The 26,406-nt window shown below is 44.6% G+C and overlaps 1 protein-coding gene across 1 annotated transcript in view; it reads left to right on the forward strand.

Moving 5' to 3' along the window:
- The first annotated feature begins 3,096 nt into the window (after nt 1-3,096).
- Nucleotides 3,097-26,406, forward strand: part of LOC146763000 (transitional endoplasmic reticulum ATPase-like) — a 70,284-nt gene continuing 46,974 nt past the window's right edge. Inside the window, exons 1-12 of the mRNA XM_085571249.1 lie at nt 3,097-3,244; nt 7,531-7,642; nt 10,178-10,350; nt 13,189-13,331; nt 14,825-14,955; nt 16,659-16,790; nt 17,217-17,319; nt 19,408-19,541; nt 19,810-19,945; nt 20,933-21,045; nt 21,610-21,774; nt 21,885-22,007. Coding sequence (XP_085427375.1) covers nt 3,228-3,244; nt 7,531-7,642; nt 10,178-10,350; nt 13,189-13,331; nt 14,825-14,955; nt 16,659-16,790; nt 17,217-17,319; nt 19,408-19,541; nt 19,810-19,945; nt 20,933-21,045; nt 21,610-21,774; nt 21,885-22,007 — 1,482 coding nt within the window. The 5' untranslated portion in view covers nt 3,097-3,227. The remainder of the gene's footprint in view (nt 3,245-7,530; nt 7,643-10,177; nt 10,351-13,188; nt 13,332-14,824; nt 14,956-16,658; nt 16,791-17,216; nt 17,320-19,407; nt 19,542-19,809; nt 19,946-20,932; nt 21,046-21,609; nt 21,775-21,884; nt 22,008-26,406) is intronic.

The following is a 26,406-nucleotide window of genomic DNA, read 5'->3' on the forward strand; positions in this document are numbered from 1 at the left end:
GTGAGGATGCTCTTTGCACCCATTTATCAAGGGCCCACACACAGATATTTTACCACCATGCTGTGATTTCTGTGTTTTTTTATGATTTCTGAGCTTTGATCTTCTCTCTCCCAAAATATGGAGTTCAAGCATGTCCATGAGAGGACCTCCAAGTCTCTTCAAAGACCTATGTTATCTCTACACAGAGATTCTACTTCTCATAACAGACAGAGGATAAAGAACAGTAGGCATAATACGTGGAATTTCCCATACTGTTATTCTCTAGGCCTTGGCATTCCCAGCTACAAGGTCCCTTGAGCAAATCTACCATCCTTCTCACCATTCTTCTACTTTTAAACCTTTCCTCCCAACAGTGTCTGAAGCAGACAACCTTTCCACACAGTGAGTCTCTTGCCAGAAGCATACAGGTTTACTTTGGGACTACAAGCCAGGACCCTTCAAGCTAACCCAGTCAGTCTCCCCATCCCCAGCTGCTGAAGTCTCCCTGCACCAGGTTGTCATGAGACTCAAAATTACTCTTGGATAAAGCTGGATTCCCAAAGGAGTGAAACAGACTAGATCTCCTTTTCTAATAGAGCTGAGGCTTTATTTAATTTAAGTTTTACTGTGTCCTTTTTCCAGAGTGAACACTTGCAGTCATGGCCTTGATGCTGCCTAGAGCTGCTGTGAGCCTGTGGGCTATGCCCTGGGTTTGTGGGAGATCAAGGACAGAGACGTCCTCATTCCTTTGAAATTGGCATTGTCTGTGCTGCTGTATACAGTGAGGCCAGCTCTGTTCTCCCTGCTCCAGGGAGCTGGTGTCAGAGCCAGACCATCTCATAATGCAAAGGGTTTGTCAAATTGTCTGTCCTACCTGTGCTTTGTATACTGGTGCTTTACTTGATCACTGTAGTTTGGAGCCCAGAGAAGTGGTTTTGCCTGAAGCATGCAGCTCTAGGTCTGATTTCAATCACCTTGCACTAGCCAGGGAAGGTGGCAGTGTTGAGACCTGTGCCTGTGTGTCCCCTCTATCTCTGGGGGGGGAGGGGTCTGTCCTAACCACACTGCATGGCTCTGGGCCCCTTTGTGTGACAGTGAGCAAGGGTGAAGGGGCACCTGCTCCCACCTGGTGTTTGGTGCAGCTAATTTTGTATGAGGAAGGTCCCACAACCACATTAGCCAAGCTTTTGGCAAGCCTTTTCTCCCACAAGAGAGAAGAAATAGTTTGGAACTGCAAGGCAAAGTGTGAGTTGAGGGAGAGGAAACACAACATGACAGAGAAGTGTGAGGTAGGAGCTGCTGTGGCCTCCTCTGAATGCTGAAGGGGCCCTAAGTGGACTTTGCCCTGCAATTCCTTCAGAAAAAGTAATTCGGACAGTGAGGGATGAACAGAGGGGATTGAAAACCCAGATGCTGGAGGAAAATGCTGTCCTGGTTCTGGCCAGGACAGGGTTCACTTTTGCAGTAGTCAGGAGGAAGGTTATTCTATACCACCTCACATCATTGCCAGGGGTGAGGGAAAGGGATTCTTGCTTCCAAGGAGAAAGGGTTCCTCCGGGTTGAGAAAATGTGGCAGATTGGTCTGGCATTTGTTTATTGTTGGGGGCTTTCCATGTGAATTGTTTCTTTTCTTATACCTTTTGTTATTAATATTGTTGCTGCTACTGTTCAGTTTTCTGATTTAATTGCTGTTTTCAGTAAATTGTTCTTATCTCAACCCATGTTCTTCACCTTTTGTGCCTCAAAGTCTCAACTTGATCCCGATGACCCAGTGGGAAGTGGAAGGTGAAGAGGAAGGGAGAGAGAACAGCCTGTGGTTTGGGAGAGTCTAGGTGGGGGCACCAAATTGGGGAGTACCATTCCTAAACCACAACAAACACCTTGCTGGGAGAGGTTTAATTCAGCAGAGACAGACTCATCTGGGCTGGGAGAGCCCCATGGCTGCTCTTCTTCAGTCCCACCTTACTGCTTGGGCTTTAAAAAAAGGAGGGCAGAAGAGAGGAGGCAGGGATTAAGTACTAGTCGGCTCCTTGGAAGAGACCAACAGATAATTAAATTATTCATAAGCATCTAGGAGAAAACAAGGCAGTGCCTGCCAGCACTGGATGCTTGAAAACAAGCATTGTACATGTCTGATTCCTCCTGATATGAGCAGGGCTGGGGCTGTAGATGCAATGCCACTTGGATGCAGCAATGTTTCTAGCCCTAAGGAAATGCCACCCAGGTGAGGATGTGAGTGCTCAAAAAGACCGAGAAATGGTTGTGGAGGGGTGGCTGGTGATGGAAGAGCTGTGGGATGGTTGTTTCAGGTGGTTCAAGGGGAACTAGAACTTCAACCCCCTGGTAGAACAGGGTCTGTGCTAGGAACGAGTCCTGCAGTGGGGCCTGATGGGGCAGTCCAGTCCTCCCTAAAAAATCAATCAGGGAAAAGACAAACCTGCAAAGAAAAAAAAAAAAAATTGAGGAAAGGAGTCCTACAAGTACCTTTGGGTGGAGAGGAAGGGCTGGGTCCCTACACACGCCTTTTCACTCGGGGGGAAATCAAGCCTCTGGGGCATGTTCCCCACAAAGCCTCGCCGAGGCAGCAAAGAGATCACCTTCTACGGGTCCGAACCTGCCTCACTGCCCGAACCTAGGCGCGCGGTCCAGTCAGCTGAGCCCGGGCGCGCAAAGCGCACTCGACCACTCGCCTCCCGCCCCTCCTGCTTGGCTGCAATCCTTCCCACACGTTTCCCTTTCCTCTGGTGCTTAGCCAATCGCTAAGCGAGGGTAGCTCGGATGGTTGTCGTAGTGGGACTTTCCGCCTGGATTTTCGCGTTGGTGGATTTCTGCCATTGGCTGCTCGACCCATATTGCCCTATAGAACAGCCACAGCAAGGAAGGCGTTGCAATTGGCTGACGGGTGTTGATGTTGGCTCGTGATGATTGGGAGAGAATAGGAGCGGGGCGGAGGAGGGAGAATGCGCGTTTTTTTTTTTTTTTTTTTTTTTTTTTCTCGTCCCCTCGCTTCCACCTTTCCGATTGGCTGAGATGGTGGCCGGACGAAATTTCTGATTGGTCAGCGCACGCTGTTGTTAGGCTGGTGAGGCAGCTCGAGGCGGAGTTTCCTCTTCCGATGAGTCGGTTCTGAGGTTCAGTCAACGCGAAGTGTCCCGACGTACCATCGCTTCTGCGAATCTGTCCGAGACCTACCGTCACCCGTCTTGAGGAGCTGTTGCTGGCCGCTCACCTCTTTTCCTTTCAGCGCCATGGCCTCAGGATCCGAGTAAGTGTGGGCCGTCCGCCGGCAGGCCGCGGCCTAGGCCCGGCTGCGGTGGCGCTGGGCCCGGCTCGGCCTAGCTCTCCTTATCTCGCCTTCGAGCGACGCTACCCAGGCTGAGCCTGACGGCGGGCCCAATACTTCTCCCGAACCCGCTGTGTCATTCAGGTTCTGAGGAAGTGGGGGTGGGGCCAGGAGGGGGAAGGGCTACTCTTCTTGTTTGCCCAGCCAGAAGCTTGTCCGCAGCTGGGCCCTGGGTACCGCCGCCCTTCGCCTGCCGGGCCTCCTCGGGAAGTGTTGAGTAATGGGGGGCGAGGCCTGGCCGGGGCCGTCTCGCCTGGGCTAGGCTTCATCCAGGGAAGGCTTTGTTTTCCAGAGCCCGGAGCGCTGGGGTGAGCGGCTGGCCGGGACATGAGGGGGAAGAGGCGTGTCCTGGTCTCCTCCCCGCAGGTCCGCAGCGGCCCTCGGATGGGGCTGGAAGAGACTTGGCATTGGAAGAGGAAGATTTGTTGTACCGGACTAGCCCCTCTGGCAGCTGAAGCAATCAACTATATTTTTGTTTCTAGTGTATTGCCTCACTGTCTTCAGTTCCAGGCTGAGGGTCATATTTTGTGCTCCTCAAAAGTCAGTTGAGTAATACTGGCCTCTGTGCCCAGCCCACGTGTGCAAGTTATTTCACAGTCCCTTGAGAGGAGTAAAAATAAAAGCTAAAGCTAATTTCCAAATCCAAGAATACTTCAAGTGACTTGTTGGCTTCACCAGAGACTCCCAGTCCCTTTAGTGTCTGTGGTTTATCTTCTCATTTTCTTTTGCAACTTCTGCAATTTAGACCCACTTGGTCTTATTAAGTCAGTTTCAGCAAGGTGTGCCAAAAATTTAAGGTCTGTGGTAGAGCTTGTGATGGAATGGATGGTCTCAGAGGTGTATTTTGAGTCTGAGGTGAGCAGTGTTATTAAAAAAAAATATGTTTTTGCAAAGTTGTTCTCACTACACAGGAATCAAAAAAAGTTCCTGTACAATTGGAGAACAGTTACTTCTTAGTTACAACTTTTGGGTCAATGCTGTTGGCAGCCATCTTCTCAAATTGAGCTTTAGCACAGAGTATAGCATTACAAGACCTAATAGAGTGTTTCTGAAAAAAATCTTGGATTTGTGTGCGTACCTGTCTGAAACAGTATCTGAGAATTTGGCATCTTGAGCAGGGGTATGAACTTGCTGCTTGTCATGTGGTGTTCCAGTAAAGTGGCTGCAATCATCAGATATTCCATTCATTTACTTCAAGGGATTTTTTAAAAATACTTACCCAAAGAAAGTAGTTCAGACTGTAATTAGGATGTTCAGGGTGGTAAAAAAACATTGACAGATTTTATCTAGGAAGTGAATTAATGAGGGTATTGATAAAAAGGTACACCAGAATACAGGAGGCATGACTGTTTTCACTTTTGTTACTAAAGCTGGAATAATTTTGAGTTGGTGACTTTTCATTGTATATTTAACATAGACATGCAGGAACAAGTTAGTTCCCTACTTTATGTGGAGCTCTGAAGGTTGGTTGTTTTCAGAAGATTCAGTAATTACTTTCTGATCTCACTCTTCATACTGTCTACCACAATGCATAGCCTCTGGGCATTATCACATGCTGAACAAGGAAAGCTCTGACACAGAAAAGTGAAGTGATGTAATTGTAGAATCACAGAATGGTTTGAGTTGGAAGGAACCTTAACAATCATGTAGTTCCAACCCCTCTGCCATGGGCAGGGACACCTTTTGCTAGACCAGGTTGCTTAATGCCCCATCGAGCCTGATCTTGAACACTTCCAGGGCCAAAGGCTGGAACTAGGTGATCTTTGAGATCCCTTATAATCCAGACCATTCTATGATTTTATGAACCCCCAGGAGAGATGCAGTGGTAGCAAATGGTGATAATAATATTCTAAATTGCTATTGGAAGATGGGTAGTGCTTGTCTATCAAACTCCTTACTCTTGTCTGTAGGAGAAATAGCATAATTTTCCTGCATAGCTGTCATAATTTCTTAACACCTTTTTTTCTTTTCAGCAGAACTGTTAGGTCAGATAACTGAAGCTGACCCCATGCGTTTAGATGCTTACATGCTGTGTTTCTTGGAGAGCTTTATTCCATTCTTAATGCCTCTGAGCTTTTAAATTGCTTTAAGTGCAGCAATGTACTGACAACATTGATCCAGTTTTGCTTCTTACTTAGGAAACTGTAGATTCAGTTCTTCAGTACTAAAACTTTTCTCACACTCGGCAGAAGTAAGTGGACATCTTGCTGTGCTCTTCAGCACTGCTGTATGTTCAAAGGTATTGGAACTTTTTTTCCAGATATATATAATACAACTTTTGATTTATTGGAAGTTTTGGTCCAAAAGCTTCCACTTGCTGCCCAGTTCCTCTTCTATTTCTTTTTATCTTGTATCCCGGACCATTTTTTAGGCTGCACAGCAATTTCTGCATCCTGAGGGACAGCTGCTCAGTTTCAGTGATGACTTATATAGCCAAAGTCTGTCAGTGGTTTCTTATCAAAAGGCCTTTGGATCCACATTTAATGTGCAGAAGGATATGATTTGCATTTACATTTTGAATAGGCTAAATTGGTTTTTTGTGTCCCTTAGGTTAAGTTCTAAAATATACATGCTAAATCAATTTCCAGTGTCCAGGAATGTTGAGGCAAGGTCCCTACAAAGTAGGTGGTTGTTTTTATCCACTTTTTTAACCACAAGATCCTGTTTGGCCTGATGAAGTATTGGTTTCTTGTTGCACTCTCAGTTTTCCTGGAAATCCCAGACCTTTTAGGACTTTACCGGGACCATATTTTAGGTTTAAGATGGAATGAATTAATGAGCTTCTCCCTGGAGGTATCCAATAGCCTTTCTTGTGTCTTCTTTGGGTTTAGAAAATGAATCTGTAACATCTCACATAGTCATTGAAAGGGATGGATGTTGATTTCTCACCTTTTGCATTCTTTAATGAAGAGAGGGAAAAGGTGGCTTTTAAAAATGCAGTGAACATGTCAAGTGATGCACTACTGATACAGTCTGTGTTTATGCTATGTAGCTGCTTGCTCTGCCACTTCCACTCAAGGTTTGATTTCTTCTGGTTATTTTGTCCCTAAAACAGCAAAATGGAGCCAAAGTGTACATCCAGCACCATTGTCTGCAAAGCTTCCTACTCTTTGCTGGTGCTTGCTGATGCCCACCAAGGCAAGTTACAGTAATCTGCTGCTATTGTGGCTTGCTAATATACAACTTCTAAGAGCTCCTTAGGAATCAGTTGGTTTAAGTTTGTGTTTATTTTGTAAAATGAACTATTTGCTATATTAGATTTTGAAGTAAATAAATTAATCTGCCTTTCTTGCATTTCTTTGTTGTTTGGTGTGATCAATTTTGTCAAGGCAAACGAATTATGTCACATATCTTAATGACGTAGTAGGCTAGAGCTGCAGTGAGTTCTGTGAAGGTATTATGAAAATGTGCTTATATCTTCAAAAAAAAGTAAATCCCATTTTTCATGAGCACTTGAATATTTCTACTGGCTTGCTAGGTTTAACTAATAGGCTTTGACAGGCTAAACTCTTACAACTCTTCCTGTCAGGAGAGCTACAGCATTGTCCTTTAATTCCCCTATTTATCTGGGATTTGACACTAAATAGACGTGAACTTTTGTTTCTGGGGCAGCAGTTATATGTGATTTCAGATGAGTCTGACCAATTCTTTTAGGAAAAGCATCTTAGAGTCAGCAGCATCTCATTGACTACTTCTTTTTATAGATAGCTTCATAGCTTGTATCCATTTCAGTAGTAAATTGACTGATGCCAGACCCCCTTCCCAAACTCAGATTGGCTCCTCTTCCAGGTACCTCCCCCCAGTTTATATATTGGGCATGACATTCTATGGTGTGGAATATCCCTTTGGCCAGTTCAGATCAACTGTCCCAGCTATGCTCTCCTGGTTTCTTTTGTGCAGCTCCTCACTGGCAGAGCATGAGACACTGAAAAGCCCTTGTCTCAGGGTAAGCACTGCTCAGCAACAACCAATACAACAGTGTATTATCAGCATTATTCTCATACTGAATCCAAAACACAGCACTGTACAGGCTACTGAGAAGAAAATAAATTCTTATCCCAGACAAAACCAGGACACTTGCAAACAAGTATAGTTTCTAAAAGACAAGACAACAAAGAAACCTGTAGAAAATGGAGAACAAAACAGGGGTGGGTGTGAAAGGGGGAGCAATATCACTTGGACTCCTTAACTTCTGTTTTCTCTCCCAGCTCTAAAGCCGATGACTTATCAACTGCTATTCTGAAGCAGAAGAACAGGCCTAATCGGTTAATTGTTGATGAAGCCATCAATGAAGACAACAGTGTTGTGTCACTGTCCCAGGTGTGTCACCTATAAAAGCAAAGCATTTACTCTGACAATTTGCAAGCTGTTTGTGGGAGGCGGTCCTGGGGAGGATTCTCCAGGAATGCCATGGGAAACCACAGTGGTATAAAGAAAAGTATTGCCCCTGGATTCCCATCTTCCCCATGTAAATGAAGATATGCCCATCATGTCACATCCTCCCCAGTTTATGCTCATCACTGTTTGTACCATCCTTTAGTTCTAGAAAGTTCTATGTTCTCTGTTTCCCCATTAGTTCTCTCGAGTTAACCACTCTTTCCCCTTGTTCTCATTGGTCCAGTTTATGCCACTCTGTCCCTGATCCCCCCTTACACTCCCTTCCCATTGAACTGTTTGTACCCCAGCCACCCCCTTGCCTTTCCCAGTTATATACTCTGGCCCCTCCTTCCCCAGTCACTCTTGCAGCCTGCTTCCCCTGTGTGCAGGTGTCTCCCCGCTCCCATCTCCTTCGTCTTTGTTCTCCTCAATAAACCCACGTAGATTACAGCGGCTCAAGAGTCCTCCTGTCTTTTGGTGGAGACTTTATTACGCTATCCAGGCACCTGTGATCTAGTCAGCAGCAGGCTACCCTGCAGGACAAGGCTCAGGTCGCCTGCAGCTGTTGTTGTCTTTTTGTCTTTTAACTTGAAATCTAATTTTGCAACATGAATCTAAGTATTTGTGTCAGAAGCTGCAGCAGTTACAAGTGAGGCAGGTGGGTTAAATAAATAATCATATATAATAATTCTTAATAAATGATAACATACATTCTGATTCTAACTTTTAGGATTCACTTGAGCTCATGCCCTTAGTCTGGCTTTAGGATTAGATCTTGACTAGTGTAGTGAAAACCCCTGTCTTTGTAGATCTAGTGTATTGCTTCTAAGATGTAATCCTTCAAAGTCAACTCACTCTCCTTCAAATGCTTGATTTCATAGAATCATTAAGGTTGGAAAAGACCTCCAAGATCACTGAGTCCAACCTTTGATGAAACAGCACCGTGTCAACCAAACCATAGCACTAAGTGCCATGTCCAGTTGTTTCTTAAACACTTTCAGGGATGGTGACTCCATCACTTCCCTGGACAGTCTGTTCAAATGCTTAACAACCCTTTCCATGAAGAAATTCTTCCTGATGTCCAACTTGAACCTCCCCTGGTGCAGCTTGAGGCCCTTTCCTCTTACACTGTTGCCTGAGAGAAGAGGCCAAGCCCCACCTGGCTAAAACCTCCTTTCAGGGAGTTGTAGAGAGTCATAAGGTCTCCTCTGAGCCTCCTTTTCTCCAGGCTAAACAACCCCAGCTCCCTCAGCCACTCCTCATATCACTGACTCTCTAGACCCTTCACCAGCCTTGTTGCCCTTCTCTGGACATGCTCCAGCATCTCAACGTCCTTCTTGTGAAGGGCCCAAAACTGGACACAGTACTAGAGGTGTGGCCTCACCAGTGCCAAGTACAGGGTAACAATCACTTCCCTCAGCCTGCTGGCCACACTATTTCTGATACAAGCCAGGATGGCATTGGTCTTCTTGGCCACCTGGTCACACCCTGGCTTGTGTTCAGCTGCTGTCAACCAGCACCCTCAGGTCTCTTTCCACTAGTCCACTTTCCAGCTACTCTTCCCCAAGCCTGTAACACTGCATGGGGTTGTCGTGACCCAAGTGCAGGACCTGGCACTTGGCCTTGTTGAACCTCATACCATTTGCCTCAGCCATCAATCCATCCTGTCCAGATCCCTCTGTAGAGCCTTCCTACCCTCCAGCAGATACATGTTCACACCCAAGTTAATGTCATCTGAGAACTAACTGAGGGTGCAGTTGATCTCCCCATCCAGATTATCAATAAAGATATTAAATGGGACTGGGCCCAACACTGATCCCTGAGGGACACCACTGGTGACTGGCTGCCAACTGGATGCAGCACCATTCACCACCATGCTCTGAGCCACACCATCCAGCCACTTCTTAATCCAGCAGAGTGCACCTGTCCAAGCTATGGACTGCAGCATTCTGCAGGAGAATGCCATGGGAGACAGTGTTAAAGGCTTTACTGAAGTCCAGGTAGATAACATCCACAGCCTTTCCCTCATCCACTAGGCAGGTCACCTGGTCAGAAAAGGAGCTCAGGTTGGTCATTCAGGACCTGCCCCTCCTAAATCCATGCTGGTTGGGCCTGATCCTCTGGTTGTCCTGTATCTGCTGTGTGATTGCACTCAAGATGATCTGTTCCATAATCTTGCTGGGCACCGAGGTCAGGCTGACAGGCCTGTAGTTCCCCAGATCCTCCTTCCAACCCTTCTTGCAGATGGGTATCCCATTGGCCAACCTCCAGTCCTTTAGGACCTTCCCTGCTAACCAGGATTGCTGATAAATTATGGTGAGTAGCTTAGTGAGCTCTTCCACCAGCTCCATCAGTACTTTCAGGTGAATCTCATCTGGCTCCATAGACCTGTGAGGGTGTAAGGGGCTCAGCAGGTCACTAACTGCTTCCTTCAATTGTTTTGTCAAAAGTTTGTTCTAATGCTGTTATTGGTTACAGGCAAAAATGGATGAACTGCAGCTGTTTAGAGGAGACACTGTCCTGCTAAAAGGAAAGAAGAGGAGAGAAGCAGTCTGCATTGTTCTGTCAGATGATACCTGCTCAGATGAGAAGATTCGTATGAATAGGGTTGTTCGAAACAACTTGAGAGTGCGCCTGGGTGATGTCATCAGGTGAGGACTAGTTTGTTAACTGTTGTGTATCCCTGGGTTGTCTAAATAATTTGTGCCCTGGCTTTGAATTGTTTTGGTCCGTAGCAGGTTCTGCAGGAAGTATTCTTGCATCTTCTGGAGGAGGTCACAGAAATGTTTTCAAGTGTGTCTTATATCAGGGATCTCATTTTACTTTTGCATGTCTTTCTGGCTGTATGCATATTCAGATTAATACTAAGATTCTTGAAGACTCTTCAGGACCTTCACAAGCCCTGGTCCTGTCATTAAGTAATTGAATTACCCCACTGTTGTCATAGTATTCTTCCCAAATTTACATTGTCAAATGAATTCACAAGTTTTTTCCATCTAAGTTTTTTATATTCGCAAGATAACTGAAAAGTAGTAAGCAACATAGTAATTGATCTTATAGTATGGCTAGCTCAAGCACTGAGCTGCACTATAACGAACAGAAGTTAAAATTTGAAGCAGTCAAATATCCATATTAAAAATCCCTGAAGGTTGTTTATATATAAATTTTTGTTATAAAATAATTTTAAAATTAGGAATGCTTGAAGTGTTGCAGGAATTTTGTACAATACTTGCAGAAGGTAGTGGGAAAGCATTGAAGGATACGTTTTGGCTTACAGGAGGCAGGTTCCATTCTATGATGGGAGTGGAAAAAAAAAATATCTCAGCATTTCTTAAACATAAAAATGCTAATTTGCAGGTTTAGATATGTGAGAGCAGACAGTTATTTCTCCTGAGCATTCTTCTAATCTGGAATATTGTGCATGTTCTGGGAAAATTGGAACCTGATTTCTGATGCTAGACTTTCCTGGGGTGATATATGAAATAATCTTTAAATAAAAATGTGTTTCATATGAACTGTAGAGGAGAGGGACGAGTCTGTTCCACCCATCTCTCTACCATTAGAAAATGCAAGTTTTAAATATGACTGTAGTTAGAACAGTGTTTTGAGCTAGTCTGTGGATTTAAAATAAAGGTGAATCCTTACTGTTAGAGTAATTTATAGTGTGACAGTTCAGCTGGTGCTATCCCCTTCTCTGCTTGGACTGTCTGTAATAGTTCTCAGCCTTTCAGATGTGTTACTGATTGTCTTGGCTTCATTTGCAAGGGTCAGAGAATTTTCACATCTTTTGCCCTCAAAGTTTTTCTTGCTGATCTTTAAGTACTTATTGTGTTAATTTCTTTGGCTTGGTTTCTGCCAAAATCCAGATTCATGCACTAATTGCTTTCTGCTTGTAGTCTGTCAGCTGTTTTCCTTCTGTGGGTCAGTCTCTTTTCATTTACTTTTCTGCTATATCCTCACTGTAAAGCATCTAGTTAAAGAATCTTCTAATAGTCTCTAACAAACTAACATATGAAACTTGTGTGCTCAGCTGCAGTTGTCCGTAGGCTTTTTTTAGCTGGCAAAGCCAGTTTGAGCTTTCTGCCTCTGCCACAGCTTGATGCTCTGATGTATTGCTACAGTAGGCTGTTGGCCTACATTGTAAAATAATAGCTGAAATTTTTATTTAAAAAGGGGAAAGGGGCCTTCAGACTTTAACCTAAATGTTAATTTCCACAAAAAGGGATTGACAGGCACCTAGCTATCCCTGGTTGGTACTGAGAACCTTTGTTCAAAATCAGGTGTATCAACAACAGGATCTCTATTCTAAGTTATGAGGAAGAGAGGAAGGAACAAAGATTTCCTCTCATCTCCCTTTCCCTTACAGTTAGTTCAGCAGTAGCTCATGGAATCACAGAATGGTTTGGGTTGGAAGGGACCTCAAAGATCATCTAGTTCCAACCCTCCTGCCGTGGGTGGGGACACCTTCCACTAGACCAGGCTGCTCAGAGCCCTATCCAGTCTGGCCTTGAATGCTTCCAGGATGGGGCAATCTGTGCCAGGGCCTCACTACCTTCACAGTAAAGAATTTCTTCCTATTATCCAATGTAAATAATCTCTCTCTCCGTTTGAAGACGTTCCTCTTTGTCCTGTCACTGCATGCCTTTGTAAAAAGTCCCTCCAGCCTTTCTGTAGGTTCCCTTTAGGTACTGGGAGGTGCTATAAGGTCTTGCTGGAGCCTTCTCTTCTCCAGGCTGAACAGCCCCAACTTTCTCAGCCTCTTTTCATAGGAGAGGGGCTCCATCCCTCTTATCATCTTTGTGGCCTCCTCTGGGCTTGCTCCAACTGGTCCATGACCTCCTTATGTTGGGGGTGGGGGGGTGGGGGGGGGCAGAGCTGGACACCATATTTCAGGTGGGGTCTCACAAGAGCAGAGAGGGAGAATCCCCTCCCTTGACCTGCTGACCACGCTGCTTTAGATGCAGTCCAAGACACAGTTGGTTTCTGGGATGCAAGTGCACATGACCAAGTAATATCAAGCTTCTTGTCCACCAACATTCCTAAGTCCTCAGCAGGGCATCCATTCTCCACCCAGCCTGTACTTGTGCTTGGGATTGCCCTGACCCAGATGCAGGAGCATGTGTTGAAACAAAAGTTAGCTCATGACTCTTACAGGTCTTGAGGCTGCATTAGTAACTTCTGAATGTATCTTGGGGACAGCAAAGGGGAGCTACAGAAGAGCAGGGCTGGGGTGGGGAGAGTACAAAACCCTTCAGCAGTTTTGGATAGGTCTGAGAGGAGTGAAGGAAAGCACATGTTGAAAAGACTAGCTCTTTGATGGGCATGATTTTTGCCTTGTCAGCATTCTTATGCATGTGGGAAGTCTCCATAGAGCTTTGGAGGATCCTTTCTGGCATTTATACTGGCCTGAGAAGGGACATCACTGCCTTTCCCAAACTTGGGTTTAAGTCCAGCATGATATGGTTAACTGGATTTTTCTTCTGTTGCAGCATCCAGCCTTGCCCAGATGTGAAATACGGCAAACGTATCCATGTGTTACCAATTGATGACACAGTAGAAGGGATCACAGGGAATCTGTTTGAGGTCTATCTCAAGCCATATTTCCTGGAAGCTTACAGACCCATCAGAAAAGGTAATAGCACCTGTTATTGAAATCCTGATGGCAGTGAATGCGAGCTAGTCCTGATACCAAATAAAAAGAATTTCTGGAAGCTTGCACAGATCTCCATGGAGCATTAGACTGACAACTGTAGAGTAAGATTTTGCTGTTGTGGATTTAATTTTTTCCTAAACTTCAGACGAGTGATCTCTGTTGCTGGCTGGTAGAGCAGCTTGATAGTTCTCTGTCATGGTTTAATCCCAGCCAGCAACTAAGTACCATGCAGCTGCTCGCTCACACCTCCTCCCTTTTTCCCAGTGGGGAGGAGGATTGGAAAAAAAGTAAAACTCATGGGTTGAGATAAGAACAATTTAATAATATTATAATAATACGAATAATAATTGGACAGAGAGAGAGGGAGGGAGGAATAAAACCCAAGAGATACAAGTGATGCACAATACAATTGCTCACCACCCACTGACTGATGCCCAGCTCATCCTCAAGATGCAATATGTGGCTCCTGGGCAATTCCCCCCAGTTAACATACTGGGCATGACATTCTATAGTGTGGAATATCCCTTTGGCCAGTTCAGATCAACTGTCCCAGCTATGCTCCCTCCTGGTTTTTTTGTGCAGCTCCTCACTGGCAGAGCATGAGACACTGAAAAGCCCTTGTCTCAGGGTAAGCACTGCTCAGCAACAACCAAAACATCAGTGTGTTATTAGCATTATTCTCATACTGAATCCAAAACACAGCACTGTACCAGCTACTCAGTAGAAAATGAACTCTTATCCCAGATGACATCAGGACATTCTCCTGTGGATTTTTGCTACATGGGATGGGAGGACATCAGAAAAGGCTTAGGTCAAAGTCAGTTTAATGAGATTTTTCTCCTGAGTTGCTACCACTTGATGGGATTGGGGAGTTGCCCACATATTAATCAGTGGGTTAGATATACTAGCTGGCACCCTGACTAAATGCACTTTTTCCAAAGTAATTTAATTAATAACTGGGAAAGTGCATAAAAACCAAATATATGTTTAGAGTTGTGCTAGTAGCACTTCTGCTGGAACAAATAGGTCCTAATACAATATATACACAAGTTGAATTTATCCAGCTTCTGTAGTCCAGTTTACCTAGGATTCATAGTGCAGTAACATATATCTGTTTTTGGAGACAACCAGTCTAGTTATAATAACTTCAAAATTAATTTAGATGAAGTCAAGGCTTTTTGCCATTTTTATAAATGTTAAGTTGAAACTGGATGGAAAAGAAACATGATTCTTTGCCTTTATGTTTTGTATTTAGGCAGAATATTATTTTTCTATTGTTTGCTGTTTGTTTCTCGAAATTTGATGGTGCTCGAGTGGTCACAGTACATGCAGCTCTTGAATTTAAAATGCAGAGTAGTGTTAAAAATGCCAGTAGTGTATACCTGTGTAACCCACTTAGTTGTCCTCTGGGGCTGCTGGTAGTACAAGGGTTGACATTTTGCAGCAGGCTACTGAAATGTGGGGTTTTATAGGTGACATCTTCTTGGTGCGTGGAGGGATGCGTGCAGTGGAGTTCAAAGTGGTGGAGACAGATCCAAGCCCATACTGCATAGTGGCTCCGGACACAGTGATCCATTGTGAGGGAGAGCCCATCAAAAGAGAGGTGAGCAGAATCCTGCTGTGCAGTTCTACTGAATCCCCTCTGTCTGAAATCTGTTTTAGTGATGCTCCTTAAGAGCAGCAGTGTTTGCAGTTCCTGTTTTGGCATTTTGTGTATTGAATGTAATGATTAAAACCTCTGGTTTCAGGAGATGAGCTGCTGCTGAAGATAAAGAAATGTGCTTCCAGTATCCTTCCTCATATGCTGAGATAGCACCAGTACATAGGTTTGCTGACGAGATGCCATACTTGGGCAGCAGCTCTTTTGCATCTGCTTCCATATATCTCATGCTGGACTTAGATTCATCTTTTAATTCCAAAGTTCCCTTGATACCTAGCAGGGAGGGGCTTACAATGTTGCTGAATTTCATGCCATGTGAAAAGAAAGCAATTGATACTTTTTCAGTGAGAAATTTGAAATGTAAATTATGGATTTTTTTTTCTTTTTTCCTCCCAGTCCCTTAAAGGTGTATAGCCTTGAATGTCCCAAGCTTGAGGCAGCCTGAGTGGATTGTGTGTCAGGTCTTGGCCACCTTACTGTTACAGAGTAGGAAATCTCAGAAATGGGCTAAGGTGTCTGTATGCTTCATAAAGTAAGTGCCTTTTTACTGCCTGCAGATCAGGGTGAGTCTTAGTTTGTAGTTAGCTCTGCCTTTAAAAAAAAAAAAATCACCTCTATTTGACACTTGTGAGGCCATGTCTGGGCACTAGATGAGTCCAGTTTGGGTTCTTCAGGATACAACAGAGATAGGAGCAAGTTCAGCCAAGGCCACCAAAATTGATGAGGGAGCTGGAGGTCAGAATGAATGAGGAACAGCTGGGAGTGGGTTGATGCAGCACGAAGAAGGGAAGGTGGTTACTGGCAACTGCCTGATAGGAAGGTGTGGATAATCAGGCTCTCCCAAGAGCTGCACCCAGGGACAGGACTAGAAGCAATAACACAATCTGGATCAAGGAAAATTCCCAATGGAAAAAGGTTTCTCCAAACCCTGGAACAAGGCCTGGAGAGGGCAGGAACCTTCAGACCTGGAGACCTTCAGTACTTGGGAGGGCTAGACCCTGAGCAACGTGCTTGAAGTGTAGTAGTTCCAGTTTGTGGGACTCGGACTGAGCCCCTCTGAGGTTCCAGGCTGTGTTATTTTATTTTAGCATGGCCTAATGTTAGAGATAACTAAGGCCAGTAGAAATTTGGACAGCCAAATGAATGGATGTTGTAGAGCTATATTGAAAGAGTTGGTTACAGGTGGTCTTATTTGAACATCTGGATTGTAACATTTTCTGTTAATTTGAGTCAATCCCAAGAGAAAACACTATGTTGGAGAACTGTATGGTAGCTAGGGTATGTCAGGTAGTTAGAAATGCAACTTAGAGTTTAAGGAATAAGTATATTTTATGCTGGGCTTTATTGTCTTATCATCTTTGCTAGCCAAATCAGAGGGTCACACAACTGGTTTTGCACTAGTCTGTAGGGGCCCTGGCAGCAGAGGCTATCATTCAAGAGGGTAGGCTTCAGTGAGGAATTTCCCTCTGCATGTCTGGGAAGAGAGAGCTAAGAAACAGTTGTAGAAGACATCAGAAAGACTTGAAAATGAGAATCTCAGGACATCAAAGAAATGACAATGAGCAAAAACCTGGGTTCTGTAGACTAGGATGGATTGTTGAGCTACTGTTTTACCTCAGATGTTTAATGTATTTCCTCCTGGGTAGGATGAAGAGGAGTCACTGAATGAAGTGGGCTATGATGACATTGGTGGCTGCCGGAAGCAGCTGGCTCAAATCAAAGAAATGGTGGAACTTCCCCTTCGACACCCTGCTCTCTTCAAGGCCATAGGGGTGAAGGTATGTCCCCATGTGCACCAGGTAGATGAGTGGGTTTGCCCTTGAAGATTACTTGATATCAGAGGTTCATGAGGTATTGGGAGGAGAATAAGTAATTTGGGTTTTTTTTGGGGGGGTGTTTGGTTTGCTTATGTTTGGGACTTTTTTAAATGCTGTTGTTAGGAAAGTATCTCCTTATGTGTTTTGGACACAGATAAAAGTACTGACAACTTACAAAGTAAAGGGGTGCTTTGAATCAGTGCTGCCAGTTACTGGCAAGGTTTTTGTTGTGTGAAGTAGTAAGGGTGTTGATAGAAATGTTGACATGGCAGCTGTTGCATAAGATTGCATCACAATTTCAGACTGGCTTTATCAAATGCTTACAGATTTGCTGTGAATCTACTTAGGCATTCAGATACCACCTAAATCCCTTGTCTTTGTCCTCAGCCTCCACGTGGGATCCTGCTGTATGGTCCTCCTGGCACTGGTAAAACACTGATTGCCCGAGCGGTGGCCAACGAAACAGGGGCTTTCTTCTTCTTGATCAACGGTAAGTTTTGTGACTGCTTTGGCCCCAGGTCTGCTGTGTGCTCACTTGTCCATTTTATGGTAAGGAATGGTGTCAATAGGGCTTGCAGAGCCATGCTGTCTCCCTGATATCCTTTCTTACCTCTTTGAAGTGTGCATCTGGGGACACTTAGAGGCCATTTGTGTGGAAGTGTCTGTAGTGGCACTTCCCTTAAGTTTGATTGTTTTGTAGCTGGCTCATTGGAAATACAGCTTTGCAATATAGGGATCTGGAATCTGTCTGGCTTAGTGTTCGCATATGTTGTTGAGGCCAGAGCTGGGAGTGGTGAGATTATTCTATGAATATGGATGCAGAACGCTTGTTTCTGTTGCTGCCAGCATGTTCCATTCAGAAAAGAAGCTGATCTGCTGTGGATTTGTTTTTCCCTCAAGTAAAGCACAAGACCTGTTCTGTTTCATATAACATTAATTGTGAGGAACTATCCTGAAAGCTATGAGTACCTTGGGACTTAGCTACAAGTGACAGAACCTCCTATTGATCACTCTTCACCTGTAGCAGTTGAGGTGGATACTGATTTATGTCCTGTAAGGATCAGACTGTGACTTTTCCTCAGTGCTTTTCTGTGCCATTTTACATTCAATGTTGGAATAACTGAACATTTGTACTTAAGGAATGATGCTTTTCTTCTCTGATTTCAGTCACTTAGACCCATGAAGGTGAAAGCAAAGAAGTATATAGCACAGTATAGCAGTGAGCAGCAGTAGGGAAGTGACTTGCTTTATATCTCAAGATATCAGATATAAATGGACTGTTTTTAGCCATATGTTGTCCTTGTCATATACTTTCTAAGTATGTGGAAGGTGTTACTGTATGCTAATGAACCGGACATTTTAGACACTTGTATTTCTATTGCATAATAAAAATAACATTGTCAGAGTTAGTAAAGCATTCTCTGTCTGTTAGTCCCAAGCATGGAGCTGCAGTGTTGTAGATGAAGCTGGTATGAATTAGTGAGTTAGCTGTAATGAAGCATTCTTAGTACCTGCTCATACTAGTGTCTCTGCAGCTGGCCTGCTTCAGTCAGCTGGCAGCCTTGCAATTCCAAGGGGCAGGTTTCTTTTTCTTGGATCCTTTAGAAGCATACTTTTTCCTCATTACCACTCCCTTCAGCATGATGGAAAATCTGTAAAAACAGAATAAATCTGTGAGCCTACACTAGTGTTCAGCAATTGTAGGAGATCTCAGAGGAATACTGCCCTTCCTTCTGGGATTAATGTGGTTACACATTTTTATAATTTATTCTTTGAGAGGAGATGGGGTTTGGGGTATTTTTTTTTTTTTGGTGGTGGCTTGTTGTTGTTTTTGGTTGGTTGGTTAGTTGGTGCGTGAGTCAATACAGACAGGCAGCCAGGGCAACCATAAACCCATGGCTAAAACATAGAGTAAATTTATTTCCATTACTTCACTAACTGAGGGATCCCTGAAGCAATACCTGCACAGGGGCACACAAGCACAGACACGGGCACTGTTAGTTCATGCCAGAGGATCACTGGCTACTGTTCACACATGCTTATTAAGGGTTGTTTCCAGCTGCAAGGTCACTTGAGCACTCACCAGTGTTTTGCTTTTTAACCCATTCCTCCCAACAGTTGGGTTTTTTTGAACTTATTTATAAAATCTTATAGAGGTAAATGCATACCTGTGTAATGCATGCTATAGACAGCTTTGGTATCTTACAGCTTTTTCTTTCCCTACCCTGATAATTTCTCACCATATAATTTGATTGCTTCCACTGTGAGCATTAACTGTGTGTGGTGGCACATTACAGAGAAGCTCAGCAAGTGTGAAATAGGGTAAAGGAAGAGGCAGCTAATGGTACCTCATTGGCAAGCATTGCATTCTGTTAAACTGAAAACACTGAAATGTTGATAGTAAGTAATTCTGCATGCTGGTCTTGCCTGTTCAGATGTAAATTTAATGAACTTGGTTGATAGTATTTGCTTTGTCTTGAAATATAGATACATGTGAACCTTGTACTAAAAAAAAATCAGCTGTATGTTTTGGGGCTAGCTGCCTCTATTCTGGATGCCACAGTTGCTATTTTTTTAGGTCCTGAGATCATGAGCAAGCTGGCTGGTGAGTCTGAGAGCAACCTGAGGAAAGCCTTTGAAGAAGCAGAGAAGAATGCTCCTGCCATCATCTTCATTGATGAACTGGATGCCATTGCTCCTAAAAGAGAGAAGGTAAAGAAAGCCTTTAGAAGGCAAAGGAGTGCATCCTTTTTGGTAGCAGCTGGCATGAGTCTCTACATTTGACTACAGGGTAAAGCAGTATTTAACTTAATGCTTGAAAGCAGTTGGATGTCAGAATTTGGGTATCAGAAGAATCTGATGTAGTTCACAATATTTCTTAACAGCTCATGTCTGTTGTATCTGTCTGCTTTGGTGCAGTACTAGCTCCTGTGCTGTGTTTTAGAGCTTTTGGTCTAAATATTACTTTGTCTCTCCACAGACACATGGAGAGGTGGAACGCCGCATTGTGTCTCAGCTGCTGACTCTTATGGATGGACTGAAACAGAGAGCACATGTGATCGTTATGGCAGCCACCAACAGACCTAACAGCATTGACCCAGCTCTCAGGCGATTTGGTAACCATGATTGCCATCTCTTTTTTTGTGTATCAGATACTTTGTTATGGACTGTGCTTCAGGGGCCTTGGAAAGACTGAGTAGAAATTAATATTAAGCATCTTATGTGTTATATAAGCTTCTCTCCAGCTACTTGTTTGGAAATAATTTCTAGATTTCAGCTTTTGGTATAATCTTTTGTGCTTTATTTGATTAGAACTTGTAGAAATAATAAAATACTTAGAGGGTAGCACATTTTTTCACTGCATCAGTTAGGTGAGGCTATTTCAGGACTAAATACTTAAAGGGTTGTTCATGCCTCAGGTTGCAGGAGGCTCTGAATTGTCTCATTTATCTTTTATTGATGAAAAGTCTGGTAGTTTCTGAGATTCAGGTTTTCAAAACTTTGCAGTATAAATGAACATCTGTTGTATGACCAGTTGGTAAAGTCAAAATTGCAGGAAAAATGGCCTCTTAAATGTCTAGTGAGGCATTTGAATGCACAGCTATAGCTAGAAGAAAATGATAGATGTACATGCCCTAGTTAATATTGCAGTAATACATGAGTTTCCTGCATCCTCAGATATTGGGGCAGTTAATGTTTTTCAGCACTTGCGTACTGCTGTGAAAGTTCTGAAAAATTTAATCTCTCAGTATTTGTGGACACAAAGGTAGGAATAAACTAAAATGTCCCACGGTGTGTTGGTTAGGATAGCATATTTTCCTATAAATTAGGCTTGGAAAAAAACAGAAATCCTCTGTGTTTATATAATCCTGAACTCTACTTAATGCAGTAGTCTCATTTTCCCTAAATGGCTATAAGCCTTTCTGCCTTCTTTGATCTGACTCTGCTACTGTGCTGATTGATGCTGCAGAGAAACTCAAAGCTCTGGCATTTTCTGAAATTGTTTGTGGCTTGTCATCATGTTCCTGTGTCAAAGGAAAGTATCAACTGTAGCTCCCTTAGTTTGCAGAACCAGCAACTCAATATGTGCTTGTACTCTCCAGGTCGTTTTGACAGAGAGGTAGATATTGGTATCCCAGATGCCACTGGGCGCTTGGAGATCCTGCAGATTCACACAAAAAATATGAAACTGTCTGATGATGTGGATCTGGAACAGGTGAGTAGCATGCTATTATGAAAGCTTGCCTCTGCTCATTTAGGACAGCGTGAAACTGAGCAAATATGTGATCTCTGAGCTTCCTTCTAACTAGATTACCAGTGACCAAAAATCCTCACTTGCTAGTTAAGAATGCGCTGGCTAAGTGAAACAAATGTGTACCAGTCCAGTCTGGAAGTGCCTTGCCACTGTCCTGTGTTTGTTTGCTGTGGCATTCTCTTTAAAAATAAAGCAAGCCTGAAACAGCACTCACAGAGCTGGTTGAACATTATAGTAATACTGGATGGATCTAATCTCTGTCCTGAATGAAGAACTGCAGTCCTCAGGGTTATCTTTCTGCACACTATCTATTCCAGCTGCAACTTTGTTCTCAAGTAAGAGGTAGAACAGCAGTGTCTTTGGCTGCTAAATGTGATAGCACTTATCTTGAATTTGCAGCAAAGCACTAATGTTTCTGTCCTTCAGAGTTTTGTTGAACCTCTGAATGAGGGACCAGAGCATGCATTGCCCTTGCAGAGTGCTTGCTTGTGTTCCTGAGAGTCATAGTTAATGCTCTGCTTTCAGGTGGCAAACGAGACCCATGGCCATGTTGGTGCTGACTTGGCTGCTCTTTGCTCAGAAGCTGCTCTTCAGGCTATCAGAAAGAAGATGGATCTCATAGACCTAGAAGATGAAACCATCGATGCTGAAGTGATGAACTCGCTGGCTGTGACCATGGATGACTTCAGGGTAATGGAGGAGTGCCCTTCTTTCTTTTGTGTGCAATGTCTAATTGCTTATCTGAAGCAAGTGAACATAAAATATTAGAATTGATATAATGCTGTTTCTTCTAACAACAGTGGGCTCTGAGCCAGAGCAACCCTTCTGCTCTTAGGGAGACTGTGGTGGAGGTGCCACAAGTTACCTGGGAAGATATTGGTGGTCTAGAAGATGTAAAGAGAGAACTCCAGGAACTTGTACAGGTAAGGGTTTCCAACAGATTTTTTCCTAGTCAGCTTGAAAAATAATGATTGTCATGGTTTAGAAATGGTATCCCCCAATTTAGTGTTCCCATTGAAACACTCCAAACCACATGCTGCTCACTCACTCTCCCTTCCCCTGTGGCAGGATGGAGAGGAGAATTGGAGGCAGAAAAGGTAAAGATCATGGACCGAGATAAGAACAATTTACTGGAAACAGCAATGAGATAAGAAAATGAACAGTATTAATAACAGTGTACAGGACAGGTGAATGATTCACATGTGAGTGCTCACCATACGGAACATGACATTATCCCCAACTGCTTGCTTCACGCTATCCGACTGAAAGGGACCCCCTCCTTCTGCCCCCTGCATGACATGAGGTAGTACCCTGTCCTGGCCAGAACCAGGACAATAATAAAATTCAGAACCTCTGCACATTCCTGTTTGGGTTGTGACCAGGGTAAATGCAAAGTTTATATGGTATTTTTGTGTAATGGACTGAAAATATCATGCTGTTCCATCTTAGTGAACCTGGGGAGAGGGAGGTGCTGGGAAGCAGCATCAGGCTTTCCTGAGCTGAGTATACAGGGCCATCTTGGGTGGGTATTGTGCTACATCTAGGAACAACAGCAGTTCTGCTTCTCTTAAGTGGAGACTAGCAATGGTACTGCTGCCAAGAATCCTGTTATGTGATGGCTTTAATATGCTAGAAAGTAGATGAAGATTCTCATGCAGAGAGCCTCTAAAGTTTGCAGCAGTGTTAGCATAGATAGAGGTGAGAAGTAATTGAAGCCTTCTATGAAAGGAGAAGCTGGAACAAAGTCATGAATGGTCTGTGGAATTGGGGTGGTTTGGGTTTGATACATCCCTGCTTTCAGTTGCACTGTAGAAACAGCCTGTCTTAGAATAAAAGAATCTACTTTTCAATCTAACTTCTGTCATTAAAATCATCACCTATCTCTGATCATGTTGGAAGGATAAATGCTCACATCAGACATCTTGACTGTCTTTGGAAGGCAGAGAAAATAGGTTAGATAATGAGCTAGCTGTTCTCATTTGCTTTTACAGGGCAGACTGAAGTTGGGGTTAAATGTGCTGGAAAACTATCTGAACTGGCACTTAGTTCATAGGCTTTGCAATTTAGCTGTGATGCTTTTCAAACCAGTGCCCATTTAAAAACACCAGTGGCACTAAGCAGGCAGACTCTTGTGTTTAACCCACCAGAAAACGAAATTATTTGGGTTGAAAAGAACCTCAGAGATCATTCCATACCTCCCAGCCATGGTGTAGTGGGTTGACCCTGGCTGAATGCCAGGCACCTGCCAAAGCTGCTCTCTCACTCCCCTCTGCAGCTGGCCAAAGGAGAGAAAATTTAAAAAAGGGTTCATGAGTTGAGACAAGGACTAGGGGAGATCACTCATCAAATACCATAGTGGGCAAAATAGGCTCTAATTAGAGTATGAATTTAATTTATTGCTAACAAAATCAGAGCAGGACAATGAGAAGTAAAATTAACCCTTAAAAAACCACCTTCCCCCCACCCCTCCTTCCTTTCCAGCTCTACCTCCTACCCCAGCAGTGCAAGGAGACAGGGAATGGGGGTTTTGGTCAATCCATTACCCGTGGTTTCTTCCACTGTTTACGGAGAGGAGTTGTTTCTTTGCTGCACTGTGGGGTCCCTCGCCATGGGAGGCAGTTCTCCATGAACTTGTCCAATGTGAGTCCATCTCACGAGCAACAGCTAAATGTGAACTGCTGTAACGTGAGTCCATGCCATGAGCAACAGTCCTCAAACTGCTACAGCTTGAATCACTCTTCCATGGGGTGCAGTTGTCTAAGGACAGGCTGCTCCAGCAAGGGCTCCTCTCTCCACGGGCCCCCCCACAGGGTCACAGCCTCTTCTTAGGCATCCACCTGCTCTGGCATGGGTGTCCTCCACAGGCTGTGGGTCGTGGATCTCTGTATCCCGACTGATCTCCATGGGCTGCAGGGGAACAGCCTGCTTCACCATATTCTTACCCACAGGATGCAGGGGAATCTCAGCTCTGGTGCCTGGAGCATCCTCCCCCCTCCTTCTCCACTGACCTTGATGTCTCCATAGTTTTTCTTCTCACATATTCTCACCCCACTCTTCTCTGGCTGCAATTACATCTGCACAATAACTTTTCTTTCTTCTTAAATATGTTATCATGGAGGCATTACTACCATTTCTAACTGGGCCAGCCTTGACCAGTGGCACGTTCATCTTTGGAGCTGCCAGGGACTGGTTCTGCCAGACATGGGGGAAGCTTTTAGCAGGTTTTCACAGAAGCCACCCCTGTAGCCTTCCCGCTACCAAAACTAGGCCATGCAAACCGAATACACATGGACAGGGATACCTTCCACTAGACCAGGTTGCTCAGAGCCCCATCCAGCCTGGCCTTGGATACTTCCAGGGATGGAACATCCACAACTTCTCTGGGCAACCTATGCCAGTGCCTCACCACCCTTACAGTAAAGAATTTTTTCCCAATATCCAGTCTAAATCTACCCTCCTTTGGTTTGAAGCCATTCCCCTTTGTCTTATCACTACATGTACTTGTAAAATGTCCCACTCTGGCTTTCTTGTAGGCACCCTTTAGGTACAGGAAGGCTGCTCTAAGATCTCCCCAGAGCCTTTTCCAGGCTGAACAGCCCCAGCTCTCTCAGCCTGTCTTCATAGGAGAGGTACTTCAGCCCTCTGATCAACTCCCTGCTGTGTTTACGTCAGCAGGTCTACATCCTTATTTTGAGGGCCCTAGAACTGGATGCACTACTCCAGGTGGGGTCTCAGAAGAGTAGAGCAGGGGGGCAAAGTCACAGAATGGTTGAGGTTGGAAGAGACTGCAGTGGATCATCTGGTCCAACCCCCCTGCTCAAGCAGGATTATCCCAGAGCACATGGCACAGAATTGCATCCTGACAGTTCTTGAATACCACCAGTGAGGGATACTCCACAACCTCTCTGGGAAATCTGTTCCAGTTCTCAGTCACCCACACAGTAAAGAAGTTCTTCCTCATGTTCAGGTGGAACTTCCTGTGCATCAGTTTCTGCCCGTTGCTTCTCATCCTATTGCTTGGCACCACCGAGAAGAGCCTGGTTCATCCTCTTGATGATCCTCTCTTCAGATACAGATACACATTGATGAGGGCCTCTCTCAGTTGTCTCTTCTTAAGGCTGAACAGGCCCAGCTCCTTCAGCCTTCCCTCATAAGAGAGATGCTCCAGTCCCTTAATCGTCTTTGTCACCCTCCACTGGACCCGCTTCAGGAGCTCCATGTCTCTTGTACTGAGGAGCCCAGAATGGGACTCAGCACTCCAGATGTGCCTCACCAGGGCTGAGTAGAGAGGCAGGACCGCCTCCCTTGACCTGCTGGCAATGCTCTTCTTAATGCACCCCAGGATCCCATTTGCCTTCTTGGCCACAAGGGCACTGCTGGCTCATGGACAGCTTGTTGTCCACTAGGACCCCCAGGTCCTTTTCTGCAGAGCTGCTTTCCAGCAGGTCACCCCCAGCCTGTACCGGTGCCTGAGGTTATTCTTCCCCAGGTGCAGGCCCCTGCATTTGCCTTTGTTGATTTTCAGACAGTTCTTCTCTGCCCATCTCTCCAACCTGTCGATGTCCTTCTGAATGCCTGCACAGCACTCTGGGCTATTGGCCACTCCTCCCAGCTTTGTGTTGTCAGTGAACTTGCTAAGGAGGCATCTACCCCTTCATCCAAGTTATTGGTGAACAAGTTAAACAATACTGGGCCCAGTATTGAACCTTGGGGGATACCACTAGTGACAGGCCTCCAACTAGACCCTGTGCCACTGATTACAACCCTCTGGAATCTGTCATTCAGCCAGTTCTCAATGCACCTCTGTCCACTCATTCAGTCTACACTTCCTGAGTTTGCCTATGAGGATGTTGTGAGAAGCAGTGCCGAAAGCCTTGCTGAAGTCAAGGTAGACAATATCCATTGCTCTCTCCTCATTCATCCATGTAGTTGTTTCATCATAGAAGGCAATCAGGTTGATCAAGCATGATTTCCTTTTGGTGAATACATGCTGACTACTCCTGATCATTTTGTCATCCATGTGGATAGAGATGGCCTCCAGAATGAGGAACTCCATTGCCTTTCCAGGGATTGAGGTGAGCCTGACTGGCTGGTAGCTCCCTGGGTCTTCTTGCTTGCCCTTTGTGAAGACTGGGGTGACATTTGCTTTCTTCCAGTCCTCAGGCACTTCTCCTGATCGCCATAACCTTTCAAAGATGATTGTGAGCAGCCTCTCCCTGGTGTCCATCAGCTCTCTCAGCACTCGTGGATGCATCCCATCAGGGCCCATTGACTTGTGGATATCAAGTTTGTTTAGGTGTTCTCTGACCCAACTCTCCTTGA

Source organism: Lonchura striata, chromosome W (assembly GCF_050655825.1).
Source record: "Lonchura striata isolate lonStrDom1 chromosome W, ASM5065582v1, whole genome shotgun sequence".
Classification (NCBI taxonomy): Eukaryota; Metazoa; Chordata; class Aves; order Passeriformes; family Estrildidae; genus Lonchura; species Lonchura striata.